The following is a 24,199-nucleotide window of genomic DNA, read 5'->3' as shown; positions in this document are numbered from 1 at the left end:
TGTCAGTTTCTTGGAATGTGTGCCATCCCCCACATCAGCACCTATTCTTTCTAGAGAAGTCATTGCCTAGAAACATACTCTGGGACTGAAACTTCCATTATGGCAAGAGCTGAAGCAAGAATCATTCCTATTTTTAAATCCAGGTCTTTATTTTTCCTGTGCAAATATGAATGCAGGCGTAACTAATAGTTAAGGCTTTTAAAATATATAATTTTGAGGAGGAAAAGAGGAGAGAGAAAGAGGAAGAAAGAAGGAAGAAAGAAAGGAAAGAAAGAAAGAGAAAGAAGAAAGATTTATCTTTGGGTAATTTGCAACATGTTACGTAAGTGAAGGATGGAATATTGCGGTCATAATTTGCAATCACAGAACTCAAAAACATAAATCTGTTATAAAATGTTAATGAAGTTATATTTACTAGTTTTTTTCCTTTTTTTTTTTAAAGCTGATTTCTGCAATCTGCAAGCTTTTACAGAGCTAAAAGCTTTGCCTCGGGATGCAATTCCAAGGGATCCTCAGGCTTCCTTTTCATGGGTAAAGGGGCAGTTTGCGGAGATACATGCCTAATAGTCTCGTCTTCTAAAAGTCTTAGTTGTCAGCTTTTTTGGCTTAGGACACCATTCTAGCCTTCAACCTAAAAGGCTCTCCCTGCACATAGCTCTTCTCCTTGAGTTAGAATAGGTCACCCAGGGTCCTGATTCAAGGATAGAGGATAGGGGTTGTCTTTGAATCTCTCTTTGGCAAGCAAGAAGGAGGGGATGTCTCTTCTAACTGAGATGCTCTTTTCTGTGAAACAGATTCTGGTTTCACGGTGGCTGGATGGCAAGGAGTCTGGATTTGCTTCACAGATTTGAAGTGACCTCAAGTGGGGCAGCCTCTTTCCATGCTACAGAACTTCTACTTGCCATAGCACTCCCAAAGGCGGGGGTTCCTAGGATCCCAAAGAGCACACGAGGTGATCACAGATTCAGAAATACGTCTCAGACTGTCTTGTGTAAGTTTGAATTTGAGTCACTACTGTGCACGTTCAGCTTCCTGTTACATACTCATGATCAGGTGGTGGTGGAGTGAAGTTGGGGAGGAGAAAGGTGACTAAATAATCTTTCGTTTATAAGAAAATTAGATCAAAAATCCTAAAAACATCTTGTGGATTCCATAAAAAAGTAGTAAGAGTCCTGTGTGCATATATTTGGATTGGGGATACCTCCCACTTTGCAAAGCCCTGCCTGGTGCAGTGTTTCGTGTGGACCTCACAATCAAACCTTGCACTTCACCGGGACTGAAACAGAGTCCCATTTTCTAGGTGAAGAAGCTGAGGCTCTCTGGGGCAGTCACACAGCTTTCAGTGAGTGGAGCTGGAATTAAACTCTGACCAAGTTCCATGTCGTGCAGCTGCAGCCACATAGCCTCACCCTGACAGCCGATCCCGTGAAGCAGGAGACAAATGCTGCATTTTCACTGTTGTTTGTCCTCTGTTTTTGTAGCATCCCCAGGAACTTCCCCATTAGCCAGGGGGCTGTCCCCACCACCCTTCACCTGGCTCTCCAGTTGGCTGAGACGCTGCTTCATCTTCATCTGGGTGGCGTTGTACTCAGCCAGGAGCCGTGCAAACCTGGTCTGCAGGATATCTAGGGAGGTCCCCAGCTGCTCCACCTTCTCCTCAAGGTCCTTGGGGTCCGCCCCCGCCCTGGCCAGCTCCTCATCAATCAGGTTGTCCTTCATCAGGATCTGCCGTCCTTTCTCCTCCAGGGCCTTCTTGGCTTCAGGGTACTCGGTGAGGGCCTCCATGAGATCGTCCTTTGAGAGGCAGAACAGGTCAGAGTAGCCGATGCTGCGGATGTTGGCCGTCCTGCGGTTCCCCGACTTGCTCCCCTTGATGTTCAGGATGCTGATCTCCCCAAAGTAGCTGCCGTCACTGAGGACCACGAACTGGGTGACCCCGTCATCAGCCACCACAGCCAGCTTGCCCTCGTTGATGATGTACATCTCCTTCCCAATGTCCCCCTTCTTGCAGATATAATCCCCAGGGCTGAACACGGTGGGCCGCAGCTTTAGCACCAGCTCCACCAGCAGCCCGGCCTCGCAGTCCTGGAAGATGCGGACCTTCTTCAGTGTGTCCAGGTGCACATTGATGGCGATCTCAGCCTTCAGCTTGTCTGGGAGGCTCTTGAGCACCTCCTTCTCATCCACTGTCTTCTTGTTGGCCCACAGGTAGTCAAACCACCGGATAACCCGTGTCTCCAAGTCCTTGGTCACCTTGCGGAACTGCATGTACTGCTTGATGGAGTCAATCTTGGCCTGGAACTCTGCCCGTGAGGCGTTCATATTCGAGATCATGGAACCCACATTGCCCACAATGGTGGCAAAAATCAGAACACCCACCAAGAAGTCTATGACCACGAAGAGATACTCTGCGTCTTTCACGGGGGGTGGGGTCTCACCAATGGTGGTGAGGGTCAAGGTGGACCAGTAGAGACTGTAAATATACTTCCTGGAGAGGCGCCCATGCTCTGGGATTGAGATGTTTGGGTAGACCCAGGAGTCTGTCCCAAAACCAATGAACTTGGAAATGGCAAAGTAGATGCAGGCATTCCAGTGGATGATGATGAGAATGTACAAGACCAAGTTCCCAATCCTGAATATATTGGGATAGTTGGTCCTCGTCTCTGTGCGGTCAAAGAATTCGAAGAGGCGAGCAAACTTCAGTAGGCGGTTGAACCTCAGTTCTGGGTAGTTCATGCCCACCTGTAAGTAAGCCAAGTCGGTGGGGACCAGGGACAACACATCCAGCTTGAATTGTGTGGTGGTCTTGTAATGCTGCCACAGCCTGTCAGTATCGCTGACCATTAAGCCTTGCTCGAGAAAACCTATAGAAGAAGATGGAGGTCACTTGGGCATCACAGAGGCTGACTTTTTATGACCATAGCACAAAGAAAGGTATTTTACATCATGGCTACACAATATGCAGTGACACATATGCAATAGAAATGATTTTAAAAACAACACTTACCCTTACTGCAGGAAATGCACTCCGATGTTTTCTATTCTACAAGGTTCTAATCTATTCTACTGAATTTTTAAAAAACATAGGTTGATTGGGTAAATTTGAATATAAATTAGGTATTAGGTGATAACAAGGCATGATTTATTAAATTTTAAAAGATAAATGGAAATCGTATATATATATATATTTAAAAGGATCCTTTAAAGTTAGAGCTACATGTTGTAAATCAAAAAGTGATGGAGGGCCAGGCACGGTGGCTCACACCTCTAATCCCAACACTCTGAGAGACCAAGGCAGGCGGATCACCTGAGGTCAAGGGTTTGAGACCAGCCTGGGCAGCATGGTTAAACCCGTCTCTACTAAAAATACAAAAATTAGCCAGATGTGGTGGTGCACCCCTGTAATCTCAGCTTCTTGGGAGGCTGAGGCACGAGAACCACTTGAACCTGGGAGGTAGAAGCTGCAGTGAACCAAGATCGCACGATTGCACTTCAGCCTGGGCAACAGGAGACTCTGTCTCAAAAAAAAAAAAAAAAAAAAAAAGTGATGGAGGCAGATCTCGATTTAGAGGTTTATTTTTACCAAGGTTGAAGCTGCACCTAGGAGAAAGAAACACAAGTCACAGTAGGATTTGCGGCCTGTGCTTTTTCCAAAGAGTTTTGAGGACATCAATACTTAAAGAGAACAGAGTAGGCAGGAGAGGAAGGAAGAAAGAAAAGAAAGGGTGGGTAGGCAATGAGGCCAGTGGTTACATTCTTGTGAGGCTTTGATTAGCACTCAGTGAATCTACATGTGAAAAGAGGGGAGTGGAAGAAAAGTAAACTATGCAATCTACATTTTACATAAGATAAAGTAAGCATGTGAAATTACAGCTGTCTGTTTGCGAAGAAGAGGAAGGCAGCTTTTGCATGACTCAGTTCCCAAGCTTTAACTTTTCCCTTTGGCACAGTGAGTTTGACTAACGGAGACTTTCGATTTTCTATTCAAAATGCGAAAGTGCTCACTGCCTGGGGTTGGTTTATGTCAGCCAGGAAAAGAGTGGATGAAACAAAAAAGCAAAAACAGAAACAGGAAAATGAAGCAAGGAAAGGGTGGATGAAACAAGAAAAGAAAGAGATGAAACGAGATGGGCAGAATGTTCGTAACAACTGGAGCTGGATGAGGGTGCACGGGGATTTATAATACTATTCTCTCTGATTCTGCGTTATGTTTGAAAATGTTAATGATAAAAATGTAAAAAACACAGCCACGGCCTCCCAACTTGATTTTACCAGTCAGCAGTGGGGTGCAACCTGCCTTTTGAAAACACCTTGCAGGAACACAGTTCTCCTTGGTTACAGATGACTGTTACCCAAGGGGCTTTAAAAATATATGAAGTTCAGGACCCACCCCCAAAGAATCTGACTGGTCTGGACATAGGCTGGACACCTACAGCCAAGGCATTATGATGGGTTAAATCAATTAAGGAGGCCATGACCTGCATTCTTTTCTGTTTTTTACATTTTCAAACATGGACGAAGGTAGAGAGAATAATAGAATTAATCCTTTTAAAATCGTGGTGAGCATCAGAACTTCCCTGAGGGCTGTGTGAAACGCAGAGTGCCAGCCACCCTACAACTCAGAGTTGGTGCCTGGAGGTTGGGTGCAAATCTAGCAAGTTCCAGGTGATGCTCGGGCTGCAGGTCCAGGCCACTGAGGCTAGACTGAGGGCACGACGCCCTCCTCTGTTCAAACTGAAAATCTAGTGTCAATTACAACAAAGAATAGCCCGCTTCTCAGCCCCCAGTCCTTCTTAGCATTATTTGTTTTACATGAGTTACTGAGGGCCTTGATCTTTATGTAGCCTCCTGTGCCTCCAGCCTCCTCACACTTCTTTAAGATGTCTTCTCTCTTTTAATGATGTTTTCCTTGGGGTGTGATTCCTGTGCCTCCCTCTCTCCCAGTGTCCTGCTCAACCTTAGGGTGCTTAAGATACTACCCAAGCACAAGTGAGGAAGGAGACCCTTAATCCTCTTTAGCCTTCTACATTGCATCTCAAAAGAAGAAGCCAGAAGTCAGCCAGAGGAGGGACCGGTTGGCACCGCCAGCCAGGTTAAGGATAATTTTCCTACTGCTAACCACAATCTCATCTATAGATCACAGATATGGCATGGAGGAATCTTTCCAGAAGTCATTGTTTTTACTAAAACACGATTAGACCTCCACCTAAGTCAAGTACCCCACGCCTACTTCATGGATCAAGACCTTTTCACATGTAATTCTAGAGTTGTAAGCCCAGGACCCTTTCACATGCAACTTCTAGAGTTGTAAGCCATCAAAAGGGCAAGGATTTTCTTTGATGGGGAGCTCAGCTGTTAGGCATGTATGCTGCCGCAGCTCCCGGCTGAATAAATCACCACTTCCTTCCCAGTTCAGTGTTCGAGAGGTTTGTTTCGCCACCTTCCCTGCTTCACAAGAGGTAGGGGGTTAATGTCTGAGTGAAGGTGTCTCATCCTACTGAAGCTGGGCTGAGACCAGGGACCATCAGCCTAATGCGTCACTTACAGAGCTCGTGTGTCTATGGAGTTTAAGATGACTGCAGCAGAGGGGCAGATGGCCAGGGCTGGCTAGGTCACCTGGGCAAGCCTCAGGCTGTATATCTGAGGTCTTCTAAGTTATGATGCTAGGCATCGGTGTGGAAGCAAATGGGGGACCAGCCTGGCATGGCTTAGTAACCGTGGCAAATCACTTGGTGTCTCTGACGTTGGTTTCTAAATCAGCAAGCTGGAGGTAATCATGCCTGCGCTTCTCGTCTCATGCGATGGTTCTAGCGAAGAAGCAAGACGTGCTTGAAATGCTTTGTATATGGACCCACATGGGGGTTGGCTACTGTGATCTGGTGGTGTTTACATCAACAGCTATGACATAGAATTATTTTATTTTACCATTTTTTTTTTTTTGAGACAAGGTCTTACTCTGTCACCTGAGGCCATGACTCCCTGCAGTCTTGACCTCCTGGGCTCAAGCAATCTTCCCACTTCAGCCTCCTGAGTAGCTAGGACTATAGGTACACTCCAGCATGCCTAGCTATTTATTTATATATATTTTTGTAGATACAAGATCTTGCTGTACTGTGCCAGCTAGTCTGGAACTCCTGGCCTCAAATGACCCTTCTGTCTTGGCCTCCCAAAGTGCTGGGATTACATGTGACTGCACCCACACCTGGCCTGGCAGTTTTTAGTTCAAAAATCTTGGAGGCAAAAGGCAGAGCCTCTACCAGCTTAGACAGTATCTTTGTGCAGATTAGAAAAAGGTATCGCACGGACACACAGTTCAGCACCTAAGAAATGAGTGGATGGGTATCCTTCCCCATCCCCAACCAGAGGTGATTTGAAGGACGTTCTCATTCACCTGGGCCCTATTTCAGATTTTCATTCTTCATATGTTAAAACTTCTCTGAAAGCCATGGAGTAACATGTCCTGGATCCTCTGACTGTCCAAGAAGAGAAACTCCAAGATTGCCTGAGCTCTCCTTCCTGCTCACTCCAGTACTGAGCAGTGAGAGCGAGAGAGGTCCTTTGAGATTGCAGTTCAGCCTGTCTCACTCTGTCACCCAGGTTGGAGTTCAGTGGCATGATCTTTGTTCACTGCAACCACCACCTCCTGGGGTTCAAGTAATTCTCTTGCCTTAGCCTCTCAAGTAGCTGGGATTACAGGTACATGCCACTGGCCTCAGCTTATTTTTGTATTTTTAGTAGAGATGGGGTTTCACCATGTTGGCCAGGCTGGTCTTGAACTCCTGACCTCCAGTGAACTGTCTGCCTTGGCCTCCCAAAGTATGAGCCACTGTGCCAGGCCCAGCCTGCTTACTTCAGAGGCGACAAAAACGAGGCCCAGAGAGACAATCTGACTTGCTCAAGGTCACACAGCTTGTTGGAAGAGCAGACCCTACAGCTTAGGTGTCCTGGCCCCTGCTCAGTGTCCTGTCCAGGGGTTCTGTGTAGAGGGGCTTGAGGCAGCACCACCTACCCTCATGGTCGGCGGTCCCTAGATCTGCCTGGCCTCTGATGGTCAAAGGTAGATAACGTCCCATGTACCGTGCTGGGTCTCTCAGAACACTCTTGTGGGTGCCATGGTCCCTCCCCAGGCCCAGGGCACACCCACCTGTCCGAGCTCGCACGAACACATCCAAGACATACAGGACATCTGCCGAGTAGTCCAGGACCAGCCACAGCATCAGGTATTCGGACTGCAGCTCATCAAAACAGGCCCTAAACAAGCCAAGTGGGAGATGGACGCCTGTGTGTGTGTCTGGAGCATGGACCGCCCACATGTGGGCACCGGCTCTGTGCTGACGTCGTGGGTCACATCATCCGGGAATGGCCCTGCCTGCCTGCGGTGTCACCACTTCAGCGTGATCATCCCAGCTTCTGATGAGAGAACACTGTCTCTGAGAAACTTTTCTGTCCCACAGTCACAGAGCTCCTGAGAAGAGCTGGGACTGACCCCAAAGAGCAGCTTCATTGCCCCTCAGCACAGAGCTATAAAATCTCAGGAGGTACCATTTTCCAAGTCTCACTGGCAGAGTCAGGTAAAGGAGCTAAGGACTTGCCCTTTCTGGGGTCAAATTTCGACAAAAATAGGAGAATTTCAGCGAAATTAACAACGGAACAGACAGTAAATATTTTCCACGTTCTCCATCTTTCTGCTGTTTCCCACACAGGCAGCACCCCCAGCTCTCCTTCTACCCTCACGGGCCCAGCAGCCTGTCCCTGCCGCCCACCTGCAGCTTGCTCAGCACCCCAAAGTGTCCTGCCCACCTGGAGGAGAACAGTGCCCAGCTCTGCCTCCCCAGAGCCCTCGTGCAGCAGAGAGCGGCAGCGTGTCCAAGCACCCCATCCTGCCTGCTCACTAAGACACGCTCCAAGTTCTTCCTCTTTCCACCTTCCCTGCAAGGTAGGGCCGGAGATCACTCTTTGCTCAGATAATCGAAAGCCTCTGCTTCCACATGATGGCATCCCTGACGTGCTGCATGATCTGGAATGCCCAAACTCACGAAATAGCCTCTTAGAGCAGTGACTCTCTGTCTTGCAGGCTTGCTCAGGAGCACCCCAAAACCCACTGCCCACTCTCAGAAGGACGGGCAGGACTCGCCTCTGCATCCTCATTTTGTGTGCTGGCTCAGGAGAGCCCCAAAGGCGTCGTCTCTTCTCACATGCATCTGGCCCCATGCAGCTCAGAAGAGCGGAGACCTGCCTCTGCACACCGGTCCCGCACACTTGCTTGGGAAGCCCCCTAAGCCCTCCTGTGTACCCCCAGAAGAGCAGCAGCAGCCTACCTCGCATCGATGTCCTGGAGCAGGCCTGCTGGGAAGGCCCCCCAAACCCCTTGCTTACCTAGAGAGAGCAGCAGGTCATCCCGCCTCCCACTCTGCAGCTTGCAGCCTGCAGGCTTCCTCAGAAATGCCCCAAAGTCCCTGCCTGCCCCGCTCCCCCCACCGCCAACAGCAGCAGCTCCTTGCATCCTTGGTGGGCAGCGTGCTCAGCAACATTCCCTCTGGTATCCCCACCCTGGAGGCATGCTCAGAAAAGCCCAGGTCCTTGGCTTCCCCTGAGAGGAGCAGCATCTCCCCTCTGCGTTGACAAACAGCAGGTTTCCTAGGAAAGGCCCTCAATCCTCTTCTGTTTATTAGAAGAGTAGCAGTGGCTAGGTGCGGCCAGCACCTTGAGAGGCCGAGGTGGGTGGATCATTGGAGGTCAGGAGTTTAAGACAAGCCTGGCCAAGATGGTGAAACCCTGTCTCTATTAAAAATTTAAAAAAAAAAAAATTAGCCTGGCATTGTGGCTTATCCCTGTAGTCCCAGCTACTCAGGAGGCTGAGGTGGGAGAACTGCTTGAACCTGGGAGGCAGAGGTTGCAGTAAGCTAAGATTGCACCACTGGACTCCAGCCTGGGCAACAGAGTGAGACCCCATCTCAAAAAAAAAAAGAGAGAGAGAGAGAAGCAACTCACCCCTGCCTCCCTACCCTGCAGGGTGTTCAGAACTGCCCACTTATGCCTCCGAAGAGCAGCAACTGCCCTGCATCCTCCTCGTACCACTCACTTGAGGGGGCCCCACAGTGCGGAGCCTGACTGTCCACCTGAAGCTCAGTTCCTACCCATGCTTCGGAGCACCCTGATGGTCCTCTTGGGAAATCTTCTATTTCTTTTCTCTTTTTTTTTTTTTTTTGAGACGGAGTTTCGCTCTTGTTACCCAGGCTGGAGTGCAATGTCGCGATCTCGGCTCACCGCAACCTCCGCCTCCTGGGTTCAGGCAATTCTCCTGCCTCAGCCTCCTGAGTAGCTGGGATTACAGGCACGCGCCACCATGCCCAGCTAATTTTTTGTATTTTAGTAGAGATGGGGTTTCACCATGTTGACCTGGATGGTCTCGATCTCTTGACCTCGTGATCTACCCGCCTCGGCCTCCCAAAGTGCTGAGATTACAGGCTTGAGCCACCGCGCCCGGCTCGGGAAATCTTCTATTTCTAAAAGGAGAAACTGAGGCACAAAAGCTAAGTGGTGGCTGTGAGGGACCCAGGCCTCAGGCCTCGCGAGTGAGAGTTGGAACTCTGCCTCCTTGGCCTGGTGCTCTGGTTCCCTCCTTTCCGCTGCCCCTCCCACCCCTGTCGCTTACCTGCAAATAAGCAGACACCAATTATAGAAGACGGGCAGGGCAATGGCGGTCAGCCAGCGGTAGTACAGGTTGCTGGAGGGGTCCACCACGAAACCATCCTTCTTCTCCTTCTTCTTCCTGGAAACACACAGACACAAACAGTGCACTGTGCTGCAAGACTGCAGCTTTGGAGTGTTTTAGAGATCTGGATTTGCTTAGAGACCATAGGCTGAAGCCCAAGATGTGGCTGTCCATGACATGGTCCTCTTAGTCTCAAGGGAGTCCCTGTAGGGGAAGACAGGCTGGAAGGTAGGGTAGACTCTGGACTTGAGGGGGCCCCACAGCCCGGAGCCTGACTGTCCATCTGAAGCTCAGTTCCCACTCATGCTTCAGAACACCCTGATGGTCCTCTTGGGAAATCTTCTATTTCTAAAAGGAGAAACTGAGGCACAAACTGAGGTCCTTCTCTTCCAGCTCAGTCCCAGGAAGTCATGGTCGACTATAAGGTCAGGATGATGACGACTGGGTGCAGTGGCTCATGCCTGTAATCCCAGTACTTTGGGAGGCTGAGGTGGGCAGATCACGAGGTTAGGAGATCGAGACCATCCTGGCAACATCGTGAAACCCCATCTCTACTAAAAATACTGTACAAAAATTAGTTGGGTGTGGTGGCGGGTGCCTGTAGTCCCAGATACTTGGAAGGCTGAGGCAGGAGAATTGCTTGAACCTGGGAGGTGGAGGTTGCAGTGAGCTGAGATCACACCACTGCACTGGGCAACAGAGTGAGACTCCATCTCAAGAAAAATAAATACATAAATAAGGTCATGGTGATGACACTCCCATGTGCCCATGGCAACATCCACACCCTTTAGAATGCTGAGAATGAAAACGCAGATGGCAGCGTACAGAGGTCTGCTGAAGTCTGGGGGAGCTTCCAGAACATGCCGATTCCCAGAGCCCACTCACCTCTTCCAGGGCTGGGGTCTGGAAATGTGCATTTAAGCCTTTCCTGGGTAGTTCTGAGGCAGCGCCTCTCTGGACAGAGTTAGGGCGCCCCACAGTATTTCCTCGGGAACCCTGTCCACCTCCCTCACTGTGTTTGTGCAGATGTTGTAAAGGCTCATTTCCAAGGGCTTGGATCCCACCCCTCCAGCAAAACCTTGGGAACAACCTAGGTTATGTGGAACAACATTGACTGAAATACATCCCTTATAGTGCTCAGCTTTTATTCGCAGAATGTCCTGTAGATTCAGGTCTACAAGCTGTACTGGAGACTTCCTTTTCTTTTTTTTTTTGAGACGGAGTTTCGCTCTTGTTACCCAGGCTGGAGTGCAATGGCGCGATCTCGGCTCACCGCAACCTCCGCCTCCTGGGTTCAGGCAGTTCTCCTGCCTCAGCCTCCTGAGTAGCTGGGATTACAGGCACGTGCCACCATGCCCAGCTCATTTTTTTTGTATTTTTAGTAGAGACGGGGTTTCACCAAGTTGACCAGGATGGTCTCGATCTCTCGACCTCGTGATCCACCCGCCTCGGCCTCCCAAAATGCTGGGATTACAAGCTTGAGTCACCGCGCCCGGCCCGAGACTTCCTTTTCATTGGGTCCACATGTCCTCTCTGCCATCCTGTGTGACCCACGCTGGCCCAGGCCTTCAAAGTGCTCCTGTGCCACATCGGAGATGCCAGTGACTTCCTCCCTTCACCTGGGAGGAGCAGCACCTCCCCCCTGCATTCACAAACAGCAGGTTTCCTAGAAGAGGCCCTTAATCCCTCTTCTGCTTATTAGAAGGGTATCAGTAGCTGGGCATGGTGGCTCATGCCTGTAATCCCAGCACTTTGGGAGGCCAAGACAGGCAGATCGTTTGAGGTCAAGAGTTCAAGAACAGTCTGGCCAACATGGTGAAACTCTGTCTCTACTAAAAATACCAAAACAAAACAAAACTAAACAACAACAAAAAAAAACACCTTAGCCGGGCATTGTGGCTCATCCCTACAGTCCCAGCTACTCGGGAGGCTGAGGCAGGAAAATTGCTCAAATTCGGGAGGCGGAGGTTGCAGTGTGCTGAGATCGTGCTACTGGACTCCAGCTGCAAGTACAAGGTTGCTCACTGACTGGGCTTTGGGACATTCCCAACAGCTCTCATTACCCTGAATTCAGGTGAACATTTGTGAACACTGTACCTTCCAGTGCCCCAGAGAAGCCCTCAGCCTACCCTGACTGTGTGGCCCACTTGTGAGGGCAAACAAAATGCATCGAGTGGGGGCACATGAGTGGGTTCACAGGGACAGCCCCCCGCTGCCCACCTGAGGCTGCAGACAAGCAACTCTGTTTACTTGTAAGCGCCCCTTGCGTTCCGAGAGCTCAACGAGGATTCATTCTGCAAGATGTGGGCTTCACATGGTCTCAGGAGGCATGGTCTCCAGCCTGGGACTGACTTTTCCTCAGGTCCAAGCAGCTCCTCCCCTCCAGGGCTGACGCTAAGGTCCCCTGATAGCATTGCTCCAAGATACCCAGTCCTGGACCCCTGCAGGGAGGGGTCAGGCCTGGTGGGACCATGGCACCCCGTCAGTCCTTCCTCCTCTTGTTTTAGGTAATTTTTTCTCTCTTCTTTTTTCTCTTCCTTCTTTTCTGCCTTGTTGCGGGATGACACGGGGGGACATTTACCCCACCTTCCTCCTGCTGCCTCGTGTGAGACGCCTTGCCCCCCCTTTGCCTTCCTCCATGATTGCAAGCTTCCTGAGGCCTCCCCAGAAGCAGAAGCTGCTGTGCTTCCTGTACAGCTTGCAGAATCTCAAGCCAATTAAACCACATTTCTTATGAATTACTGAGTCCCAGGCATTTCTTTACAGCAACGTGAGAATGGACTAACAGACTTGGCCAAGGTCACAAAGCTCTAAGGTAACTGAGTTGGGAAACAGATGTACAAGTTTGGAAACAAGTATACGTACATATAAAATATATTTGTCAGTCTGTGTATTCAATATACATGCCCAGGAAGAAGACAGAAGTCTATTTGCCAACCTGTTAAGAGGGGCTATCTCTGATAGTGGAATTCCATGGTTAGCATAGCATGAAGTGCGATTTTTGTGTGTGTATGCTCCTGTGTGCTTTCCCTGCTTTCCAAGTTTTCAGCAAGCATATTTCAATAAAGTGAATAGGAAAAAAAGGATGTTAAAACCATTAAATGAAAAGAGCAAGGAAAGTTACCCCTCCTCTGTCCTCCAGGGTGACAGGAACTCTGATCTGTTTTCAGCCACTGGAGTCTTAATGTCAAGACACCAGCAGAGGGCACTGCCCTCAAGCTTATTGGGTGAGCTTTGCCCTGCAGTTTAATCACATTGCACATATATTGTGCAAGATATGTGGCCTTGGATTACAGGCCTTGGCCTTTCCTCTGGCTACCAAACCGCTGAGGGCCTAGGAAAGACCTAGCACCATCCGGCTGCATCCCCAAATCCACCCAGCACTGCCCCAAAAGAACCCTACACAGAGTCGCAAAATTTTGTCTGGGAACAGTTTGATGGAGGAGGGAAAAATTATTCAGGACCAATGAAAGCAAGTGAAAATGACAGAAATGGAGTGGAAGAGTGGGGGAAGGTGTTCATAAAGAATTTCTTTTTTGTGCCCAGGTGTCCTTATTTTGGGACAGTTCCCAGTTTTGTCCCTTAGTTCTTGGCTTCAGAGTGGACCCGTGAAGCGAGCCCATTTATGGAAAGATTGAAGAGCCAGGTGCAGCCAGTGCTGCCCACCCACATCCTTGCCCACACCCCAGCCCCAGGACAAGGACACCTAGAAATCCCCAGGATCTGTCTGTGGTTTCAGTAGTCGGAGCCTTTCTCTGCCTGAAAGACTCAATACTGCAGCTGCAAGGGTGTTTAGTGTCAGGTTTGGCTATAAGTTGAACACACATCACTCTAGCTATTGCTTTGTAGCAAAAATCATCTCATTTTTCTTTACGGTTGGCATTTGGGTCTCTGGATTTGATGTTCAAGTGTATGCAAACAAAAGACATGCTTCCTTCATGGAGAGAAATAGAAAAATGTTCTATCTGAGGAACAAAAAGAGAAATAACAAGAAAAACCCCTGGCCCACTTCTCTGTCAATTGGAAGTCAAGAAATCAGCGTTTCTTGCTGATATCATTATTTTCTCCTAATCTCCAACTAAGCCTCCTCCTCCCCAATAGTGCCACGCTCTCCCTAATCTGCCATCTTAGTATCTGGTGACAGAAAGGAATTACCGCAGGTCACCCTCTCAAGAGGCTATTCTCTGGACATATTTAAATGCCTTTTTCCACTGCTCTGATTATGCCACCAAATTGGCCCAAACTGGCCTTAAGACAAGGGCATTTCACTGGGACACAAGAGCCTAAGGTTGTAGAATAAAAAAATGCCTTTGTATCATTGAGGAGACCCTCCTCTGCTCTGTCAGGAGCTCCGGCTGTGCACCCTCAGATACATCGTGGTAGAGAGTGCTAAAGCTTAAATCATTTATCTGATCCAATTCCTTTGCTTCATAGGTGAGAAAAATGAGAGCCAAAGAGATCAAACAACTTCCCCAAGAAATCATACGGACTTCGCCCCTGCCCCACTTCTGTTCACAGGGATGGGTTTCCAACGAAAGGAACAGGATTCTAAAATATTCTACTGGTGTTCTGGGAGGGGGAGCAGGAGCACTCGGGAGAGAGGCCAAGCGGGGCTTCTACAGGGTGGCGGGTGGCGGGCGCCGGGCCTGGGGAGGGCTCTGCTGGGCTGGTACTTACTCCTCCTCCTTGTTGTTGCTGGTGTTAGTGTTGTGTTTGGCCAGGGGCCAGGCGCTGCAGGGAGGTAGAGAGAACAGCAAAGGTCTGAACGCAGATTACATTCCTTGGGGCCATTTCCCCAGGGGATTACCATGCCGCCCCCACCCCCCCATCCCACTGCTCCCAGCCTTTGCACTCACAGCTTGAAGGATACGGGGTGGTACTGTCAAAGCCAAAATGCTTTATTAGTTAGCTCGGGTAAAAGACTTGGGGGAAGAGAGGGTGAACATGGCTAAACTGAGGCTTTTGAAAAAATGAAGGTTCAGCCGTTTGAGTCCCTTCCAGCTTCCCTGCCTCACATTTCACTCAATTTCCTTCTGTTCCACCCTGGGTGGGGCGATGTGCCAAGCACTAAGAGGGGCACAGAAATGGACCCCTGTGGCCTCTGCCCTCGGCACTTCCAGGCCTCTTGGGTGGAGGAGGTCTTGCACCTTCTGCCCAGTGATGGAAGCAGCCCGCAGCCGCAGGAGCAGCAACTTGCTCCCTCCGCTGCAAAGGCTCTTCCAAATAGCGGGACAAGTAATTGAGCTTAGGCAAGGATGTTGCTGTTTGCAGTTTATGTAAAGTTGCATTTTGTAGTACTTCACGGTGTTCTGTAGGAAAAGGTAGTATCTCTGTCTGCCAGAACACATTTTTGACATGGCTGGGTTAAGAAAGCCAGGCAGCCTCGCAGGGCACCTCACATGGCTGGGTTAAGAGGCAGACTCCTCACAGGAGACCCCGGGGACCGGAGCCTGAGGCAGGTGACACCCCCACCTGACTCCTGGGGCGCTTATTCCACGATGCTGAATGTCCAGCCAAATAACCCCCAAATGATGACCTCAGCTCATCCTGCCCAAATCTCCCTCTCCCCATCTAATATATGGCCACAACTGCTTATTTCTGGATTGGTTCTGCTCATCCGAAAATCTCCCAGGAACCGGAACCGCCGTGGGATTGTGAAGAAGGGAAGGTTCGGCTCTGTGGGGTGCAGCAGCTGTGTGTTCACCATGCCTCTGTGCCTTTAATCCCACAAAGCCAAACCCACACAGGAGAACTAGGACCTGTCTCTGTATACACTTGGCTTTGCAGTGGAGACTTTGCCTCCAGAAAAATTCAAAATCCTCACCCTCTGGAAGCTTTGCTGATTCACTGACACCATCCACACCACTGCAACCGTCTGCCCATCCTGACCCTGCCTGAGAGTGATGGCTCAGATGTCTGCGGGGTGGTTGGTGTCTGCCCTGAATGTGGTCCTAGCTCAACTCCCCCATTCGTCTAATCCCACTGGGAAATGGACAGATAGTCTAACATTCATCTCTAAGGATGTAAGAAGGTAATTTGGCCAATTTAAATAAGGAAGTCTTTGCTTGTCCAAAAAGAATTAAACCAGTCAGGCTGGCTTGCTGAGAAACCTCTTCCCCCTACCCCCTCCATCTCCACTTTGACCTCTTTCTTACCTGTCTGCCTCCTTGTCTTTCTGTTTCATGGTGCTCCCAGAGGGGACTGGATGCCCAGCCCTGGGAGCCTGGGATGTCCCTGTACTTCTCTGGGCCAGAGCCCAGGCCCTCCCCAGCCTCCTTCCCACAGCCCAGGAAACCCAAGGGTTTGCGGTTGAAGCGCATGTGGAAACTCTGGCCTTGCCAGCTCAGCCAGGGGTTCTCACGCCTTTCCCTGGGTGTCCTAAAGCAGTCGCTGGCAAGCCATGTCCTTGAGCGCTCATATTCTGTCTTAAAAATGATTATGCAGTTTGCCATCCCCTGCATAATCTATGACATACAAATACCCACTGCCACTCTCCACACAAATATGGAATTAAAATGGACACTCCAGAAAGAGCCACTGGTTTTCCTGAGACTTTATCACCTTCACGCCCCAGGGATCCTCATATGCCCATTTGAAAAGCCTCAAACCTGAACCCATCTTCTCCTCGTTGACATAAAAGCAGATGGCTTTTTCTCTAGCAAATTATATAGGGACTGTCTGTTCTGCAATAATCATGCTTATTTCCATCTTTACATCTTATAGATCTCAGCATTATCTGGAAGATTCAACCAAAGAAGAGTTTTTTGACCCCCGCCCCCCCCACCGCCTTCTCACTTCTCAGAAAATAGCTTCTGGGTGAGAATCTGCCTGTTTGGGAGGCTGAGGGGAGGTCAGCTTCCCCTCCATGTCTCACCTCTCCTCCCTTCCAGACAGACCTGAGTGTCCTAAAGAGACCCTCTATGCTCAGCGACAACTGATCCAACCTGTGCTGGCCCAAGGGTCTCTCTGCAGACCACCTGCTGGGGAGACTTTTCACGAACGAGACAGAAGGGGAGGCAGCGGCCCTGTGTCTGTGTGTAAGGAGGGGAGGCAGCGGCCCTGTGTCTGTGTGTAGGGGGCTGCCAGTCTGACTGCAGGTTTATCTCCCAGTCAGGGTGGGAGCGATGCAAGAAGATGTACAGAGGCCCTGGTTCTGCAGATCTTCCCTCCAGAAAGCCAGCACTCTCCCACCCCTCACTCTACTCCCACCATTGCGCCCTTCCCCACCTGGTGTTTCTCAACCTTATCTGGGACACGGATGGCTCCCCTTGAAAATTCTGACCAACCTGTGGACTCTCTTCCCAGAAGAATGCATGTGTGTCTACACATAACATTGAGAGTACCATTTAGGCACTCCCCAGGCATCCTGCTATAAAAGGCCCTGTTTTTGAGCAAGATGGGTCACACTGCAGTCTAGGATGAAGGTCCTTTGATGAAGAGAGATGGGAAAGGCCAGCATCCCCAGATGAGTTTCTGAGAACGTGATTTCCAGGGGATCCTAATGAGAGCCCTGTGAAGGATGAGGTTAGTAGCCAAATGAGGCTGGGAGCTCTGGTTCAAGGGTTTCCTCTCCTGCAAGGCCTCTCCAACTCAGTGGAGGCTGTTAGAGCATGAAGTGCTACCCCCAGAGCAAACATTTTCTTCAATGAACAGCACACGGGGATGAGGTTCCAGGTCACCTGTGCTGCAACCAAACAGGACCCAGCAAAGCAGAGGCTTCCTGCCCGGCCCCAGCGGGCACAGGAGGCCCTTCTGTTTTCCTGTTCCTTACCTTCTCCCTCTGTCTTCTGGCTCCTGGACGTCCGTAGTTGCCTGGACGTTGCTTTCTTGGCTAGACACCTCCTTAAGCTCGGCTCCATGAAAATGATCCGGAAAAGAGGCCGGTCCCTGGTCCTGGTGGTGCACGTGCCTGGTGGCCCACCTGCGCAGCGAAAAGACCAGGTGCGACAACCTGGGAGGCAACACAGGCACTGAGCCAGGAGAGGAAAAGCTCCCCACCCCTACCTCCCACTCTTTCTCGCTCTCTCCCTCCCCCGACTCTCTGTCTGGAGGGGCCTGGCAGAAGCAGTGACTGCCAGCAGGGCGTGGGTGCTGGGAACCTGTGGTCTAAGTTTGCATCTCGGCTCCATGGAGACCATTTATCCCCTTCTCTCTCCATCCCGCAGTCAGGGGCAATGCATCCCCCGAAAGGGACACTCTCTTTATTACGATTTGCCCTTGTAGTGCTTGGACACTGCCTAAGGCACAATCCTTCAAACGGGGGTTAGCTCAATCCTTTTGCCCAGTGGAGAGCTCTTTGCTATGACAGCCAAGCACAGGGAGAGTAAAGCAATGTGGGTTTTATACCATGACAACATCCAGAGTGAGCTTTCGATTTATTTATTTGTTTGTTTATTTATTTTAAAGCCCCTGAGATATGATAGAGCAAGGCTTAAAGGAACAGGCGTCCAGGTACAACCTGCAGTCTTTTCCTAGTTTTTATCTTATTCATGTTTTCTTATATAAACTAGAGTTTTCTCCTCAGGCCTGGGAGGTTCCTTTGCAATTTGGCCTGAGCCCTCTCCTGGAGCCCGGCCCTGCCAGGACCTTGCCATGAGCTCCAGCACCTGCAACCGTAGTGCCAGTCCCCAGAGCGCGTCTGAGCCCACACTGGCCATGAGGGGCCTTTCCTTCGCCCTGCTGAAGACACCGCTGGTGTCTCTGCCAGAGGGGAGCAGCGGGGAACAGGCCCAGAGGCTCCACTCTGTTTCTTGGCTTCTGGTTTCCCTGATTTGGCATCTGCAGTGCCCTCCCCTGGATGGAGTGTCCTGGCCAGAGTCTGTACTGAACAACCTGGAACTAAACCGTGAATTGTCACATACCTTGACCCTACTCACATACTTACGACCTTAACCTAAGGGAATATATTGACTAAGAAAATGCCCCTGTAGACAGATGCTTACAGCTGCTGCCACAGACATACCTTGAGGTATCTGCCCAGCCCCGCCTCTCTGCTGCAGACACTTCCTGTACCCACACCCTTCCTCTGCCGAGAGGGTGCAACTGAGGTAATACTCCCTCCTCCAGCCTCAGACAACAGGACTAGGACAGACAAGTGACACACAGACAGCCACTCCAGCCCCTGCACTGAGAGCCACTCCAAGATGGAGTTGGGTGCTTCAACTCAAGGTCACATGGTGAACGCTGTTTCCAGCCTGATGGGAACAGAGAGAGCCAGAACGGAGGGGACATGCAGAAAGAAGCACAAAGACCACAAAACTCCATGAGAAAAATGGGAAGGGAAAGGCGGCTGCCTCCTCAGGTCCCCTCCCTCAAGCCCTGCTGGCTCTGTTTCCCTGAGATGGCTTGTGTTGCTAGCTTCCTATACCAGCTCTACTGAGCTGATTTAAAGGTGCTCTCTTTCTTTCTTATGACAAAGAACCGTAAGACAGCATTTTATTGGTAAAACAAAAACACTGAACATCACTTAAATGCCCAGCTGCAATGAACTAGTTAAATAAACAATGGCGGAGAAGCATCCTTCATACTGAAAAGCATGAAGAATAAGTAGACAAATGAACTTCTTTTGCAATAACCTTAAGTATGAAGTGTAGAATATATGACTACATAAAACTCTGGCGTTGGAAAAAACAACGTGGTGGAAAGAAACAATGAGCCTGGTGTTTGTCGAGCACCTGCCATGAGTTGTGGCTTGGCTCTGATGCAGCTTTCAAGCCACCTGTGGGGTAGCCATTGTTGGATGCATTTCTAGATAAGACTTGAAAAGGTGAAATGACCTCCTCAAGATGGGGCAGCTGTTGAAGCTGGAGTATGGAGGCCATCAGAGGGAGGCAGAGCTTGGAGTCTCACTAATCTTGCAAACAAACGCTTTTGCAAGGACACCTGCCCGGGGTCCAGATGCGCACCTGTGAGACCCTGCCAGAGCCATTGCAGACCTCACCCTCATCACCCTCGGCACACCACTGTGTCCACCCAATCAAAGGTCTCCCACGGCTGGCTGCTCTTACCACCTTCTCTGGTTGGCTTTTTTTCCTGAATTCTTCTAAAACTGAGCAAGTACTTCAATGTCAGTTTTTATTAAGCAATTTCAGAGAAAGGTAGTTTTTCTTAGACTTTTCTGCGCTCAGAACATCTGACCCAAGAGGAAATTACTCACCGATAGATTGTGGGCTGCTCTGCTCCTGACCCTTTCATTTCCAAATCTTCAGCTCCACCCCCACCTAGCACTTCTTCCTGAGAGGTCGCTACCTTCTTTCTGCCGAAGCGTCCCCCATGCAAGGTGGGTATTGAGTCTGGTCAGTTACCTGGTGAGCCCCTGGCTGGTGAAGGGGACTTGCCCTGAGTCAGCCAGTCCTCTAGTCTCCATAGCGATCCCCGGCTGCAGCGCAGACGATGTCTCCTCGAATGGCAAGTGGGCTCTAGGAAATCAGATATGCAGCAAGCAGAATTGATTTCACGCCCATCTACCTCCTGGATAAAGCCAGGAGTGAGATGGTCAGATGTCCTGTTTAATAGGGAAGGTCACCCTCACAGATCCTCATCCCAGGGGCTCCCCACATCTGTTTGCCTCCTGCAGATCCTGGCTTTTGGGATAAATGTGGCCTTTCCTTTACAGCCAGGAAGGTAGCTACCGTCCAGGGTTAGGTGAAGGGTCAGGGAAGTGGCAGCACATGCTGGTGGGGGTGTCCCGGGGCCATCTCAAGCCAAAGTAGCTGCTTCCACAAAATGATTCTAAAACGAGGATTTTGGTTCCAACACTTCTCTGGCTACTGAATTTCATCTTCTGAGGGCAAATCGAATACCTGCTCCTTAGGCCCTTCCTGGTCCTCCCTTCTCACTGCGTGTGCTGCAGCCACACTGCCTGGGCAGTGTCTTGTGGGCTTGTCTGGCAGCCTTCCTGGGAACCCACTGGTTAACACGAAGGTCCTGGAAAACTGTACAGAACTGACCTGGCCTCCGTACACAGTTCAAATAATTTGTACAGTGCTTTCAAATGAGACTCCACTTCCCATCGTCCCTTTCGCCAAACTCTAGGCTCTCTCTCCTTCTAAGCAGAGGTAAGGGGTGGTGCCTCCCCTGTGGAATCCACTGTAGGAAGTGTGAGCCCAGAAAGGACAGAAGCCCTCAACTCCATAAGAGCACCAGTCGCAGCAGCAAAGTCTGGTTGAATTGCATGGAATAAGACTCGGAATGTGTTTGGGAATATTTTCCTTTCTTTTAAACCTCCTGGGGCTGAAGGTTGATCAGCCTGATTAAAACCCAGCCAGGCACTGGCCTCTAGGGATTTGCACGTCAGTCTATGAGTCTTGAGGAGCCCAGGCAAGACAAATTAATTCTATCACGTGACCTGTTCCAACCTAATCAGACTTCTTAACAAGGAGGCAAGAATTAACGCCAGGGAAAAGCTTCAGTCTCTCCCTGGTGATTGATTAGAAGTCAGAGTCCTTGAATCACAGTGGCCGGCTGCTGCTTCTCCTCTTCTACAGATTCCTCCCTACCTTCTCCAGCAGCAGGGAGCTGGCTCCCACCACCCAGTCTGTCTGGGCCATCCTTTGACTGCCCCACCTGCCCGTAGATTCTTCCCTCCCTCAGCCTCCCCATATTAAGGCTATGTTTTCTGCTGGAGCCACAGGGAGTCCATCAGCTTCATCTTCTCCCTTTAATGACGGACAGGGACCTGTGTGGCATCTGGGTTTCCAGGTCAGAAACCCCCCACTCACCCAGCCATCGCTCCTTGGGGTCAAGTGTCTTCCTTGTCATGGTCCTTCTCCCATGAGCAAGTTTCTGAGGTCTTGCTTGACTGGGCAGAGAGACTGAGGCCACCCTGCTGTGATTGGAGCCCATGCTGGGAAGACTTTGCTGCTTTGTGTGTTTTTGATGGTCACCAGCTACCATCAGCAAAAACCCAAAGCAGTCCTGTAACACAGGCTGCTGCCAGCCAGAGGACCCCGGCTTGTGCATGTGCAATTACTTTTTTGGAATTAAGTATTGGACCTTCCCATTGATCTGAATCACTTGATCTTTTAGAAGACTTGGTATGTAGAGAATACACTCACCTTTCCCTTCAACATCATCCTACTCACAAACACAATACAAAAACCACATGCCATTTATTGACTCTTTACTGTATGCCAACCACATACACTTTACCATTTCTAAACTTGCTGTCATCCACTCCATGAAGCTGCCCTGTATTTTCCTATAAGGCACAGATGAAAACGAAATTAACAGGACAGCTGAGGACTGAGCCCTGTGGCATGCCACTGGAGACACTGCTCTAATCCATACGGCTGCACCGTAGGCATGGCTCTTTATTTTCCAAACCATCAGATTGGATTCTCCCCTTATACTCATAAGAAACCCATTCTCATCTGATTTGTGTACATGTAAAAGACCCTGGGAGAGGCCCTGCTGCAGTCCAGAAGCTATGATTCCCTTGCCCTCTTCATATTCTGTATACTATAAAGGTGGGATGCATGTTCCAACGCACCTAAGTTGGTTGCAGGAGGAGGTGGCAGAGGTCCTTGGATTTGAGCAGCTGGCATGGAGGTGGTGGTGATGGCAGCTGATAGCTGGGTGGGGGCCCTGTCACAGCCTGTGTGCCTGGAAGATCTGGAGGCAATCCCAAGGATGGAGGTGTTCTGCCGCCACCAGCAGCTCCTCAGGGAGCTCTAGGCACCAAGCAGTCAGCCCAGCATTTTAGTGTAGTCTGGTTTCTGCTAATTGCATGAGGGCACATCCTGAGATCAGACTTATTTGCATTTGCAGCAAAGGAATCAGATGACATCAGAGCTGGTGGGTGGCTGAGGAGGGCAAAACCCACCCTGGATTACAAAGCAGGACTGCAACCAGCAGCAGTGAGAGCTGTTGCATATGAACAGGATCTGTGATGCCCACTCGGGGGGAGGAGGCAGCGTGGAAAGGTGGCAGGTCCTGGTTTGAGTCCCTGCTCCAGCATCTGCAGGCTGAGTGTTCTGTGGGATGGTCACTTACCCTCTCTGGGCTTAAGTTTCCTGATCTTCAGGAAAGCAAATAAAGCAAACGTTGGCAATTTCATGTGGATTTCAGTGCCCTTAAAGGCACAACCAGCCATGAAGAAGAGGGAGAGCCTTACATGATGCAAGTTCCAGGAGCCTGATGGGGGTCCCATGTCTTCCCTGTGCCTCATCCCACTTCCTTCTCAATGCCGGAAATTCTGCCGGATCAATGTCTTTCTTTTGGCTCTAGAGCTTTAACTGTATTAAATGCCTGGGGGTGTTTACATAGTAAACCCCATTAGGTACTCCTCCCAGAAACTGATTTACCAGGCAGATGGAGGGAGGTGGGAAGAGAGGAGAGGAACTGAATGTCTGAGGTGACATTTGGAGTCTCCAGGGACACACTGAAAAAAGGGAGATACTTTTGGCAACTAATGCAAGAATGGGGAGCTAGAGTCTCCCTGGGAAATTAGAGTCTTGGGGCCAGGCTCTGTCTTGCCTGTGGCTTGTGGAAGAGCCTGGGGCAAGAACTTGACAGGGCCTCAGTCTCTGTAAAATGAACAGACCAGACCAGGACAGCCCAGGAGCTTCCATCGCATTTGCAGGCTGCTACTCTAAGATCTTATGTGGGGACGATGCCTTCCAAGGAAGGGGTCCCCTGAAGTTGGTAGCTGGCAAGAATGAGAACAACTAGCAGAACGGAGAGACTGCTTTGAAAGACAACATAATTTTCACCTTGTAATGCTCAAGTTCTATGTTTATTTGCAAAGAGGAGTTAGTGTTGGTAAGGTGAAGGTTTCTTGTCACTGGATGAGGACAGGGGCTCCCATGAGAACTGCAACTGGTAATTAACTTTGCACTCGATGGAGCATCTGGTGTTTTCCACCAAGATGGGTTTGGGGACATGAGAGTAAACAGCGGTGCCTTTCAGCACAAGGCTGGGGAATATGACACCTTGTTTTCCCGCTGCTCAAGCCCTGAGGAACTTGAATCATTGGAATCCACTGCTGTTGGCCACATGTGATAGGGTACTGAAACCAATGAATTTTTAAGCCTTTGGTCCTGGAGAAGTGGGATGAAAATGGTTTTCTTTGGTGATAATTGCTTTGGGCTCCACTCAGGGAGTAACACAAAAAGGCCTCTCTTCAGTCAGATACAAACCCCTGTGCCCCAAGGCTCATTCAAAATAGCTACACCAGGAGATGGATCCAGGATTTAAAGTGCCCTTGGTCCTAGCTGCTGTTCTCTGTTGCAGAGAATAGACTTTTTCTATTACCTTATCCTCACAAATATGCCAGACAGCTTTTAAATAATCGAGCCAACTAAAAAGATCTAAGTAGAAATGAAAAACTCAAGACAATTTTATTTTTGATATTTTCAGGGTGTAAAACATTTTGATTCAAATGAAGTGTTTTCATTCTTCCTTATGACTTTCCACTATAAAAATCATTTCAACAACTTAAAAACTAGGCCTCCAATTTGGTGAAAGACCTTGGTGCAGGGAGGT

The 24,199-nt window shown here is 49.8% G+C and overlaps 1 protein-coding gene across 2 annotated transcripts in view; it reads right to left on the bottom strand.

Moving 5' to 3' along the window:
- Positions 1-520: 520 nt before the first annotated feature.
- The window catches only part of CNGA3 (cyclic nucleotide gated channel subunit alpha 3), a 33,982-nt gene continuing 10,303 nt past the window's right edge, over positions 521-24,199 (bottom strand). The window contains exons 2-7 of one of the 2 annotated variants that reach the window (XM_003941288.3): positions 20,020-20,133; positions 17,487-17,666; positions 14,393-14,446; positions 9,656-9,772; positions 7,145-7,251; positions 521-2,864 (exon numbers count right to left, since the gene is read on the bottom strand). In XM_003941288.3, coding sequence (XP_003941337.1) covers positions 1,453-2,864; positions 7,145-7,251; positions 9,656-9,772; positions 14,393-14,446; positions 17,487-17,666; positions 20,020-20,133 — 1,984 coding nt within the window. In that variant the 3' untranslated portion in view covers positions 521-1,452. The remainder of the gene's footprint in view (positions 2,865-7,144; positions 7,252-9,655; positions 9,773-14,392; positions 14,447-17,486; positions 17,667-20,019; positions 20,134-24,199) is intronic. The other variant, XM_074388288.1, reaches the window with a different exon arrangement.

This window comes from Saimiri boliviensis, chromosome 1 (assembly GCF_048565385.1).
Source record: "Saimiri boliviensis isolate mSaiBol1 chromosome 1, mSaiBol1.pri, whole genome shotgun sequence".
Taxonomy (NCBI): Eukaryota; Metazoa; Chordata; class Mammalia; order Primates; family Cebidae; genus Saimiri; species Saimiri boliviensis.
Note: the sequence above shows the minus strand (reverse complement) of the source record. Positions and strands in the feature narration are given on the sequence as shown.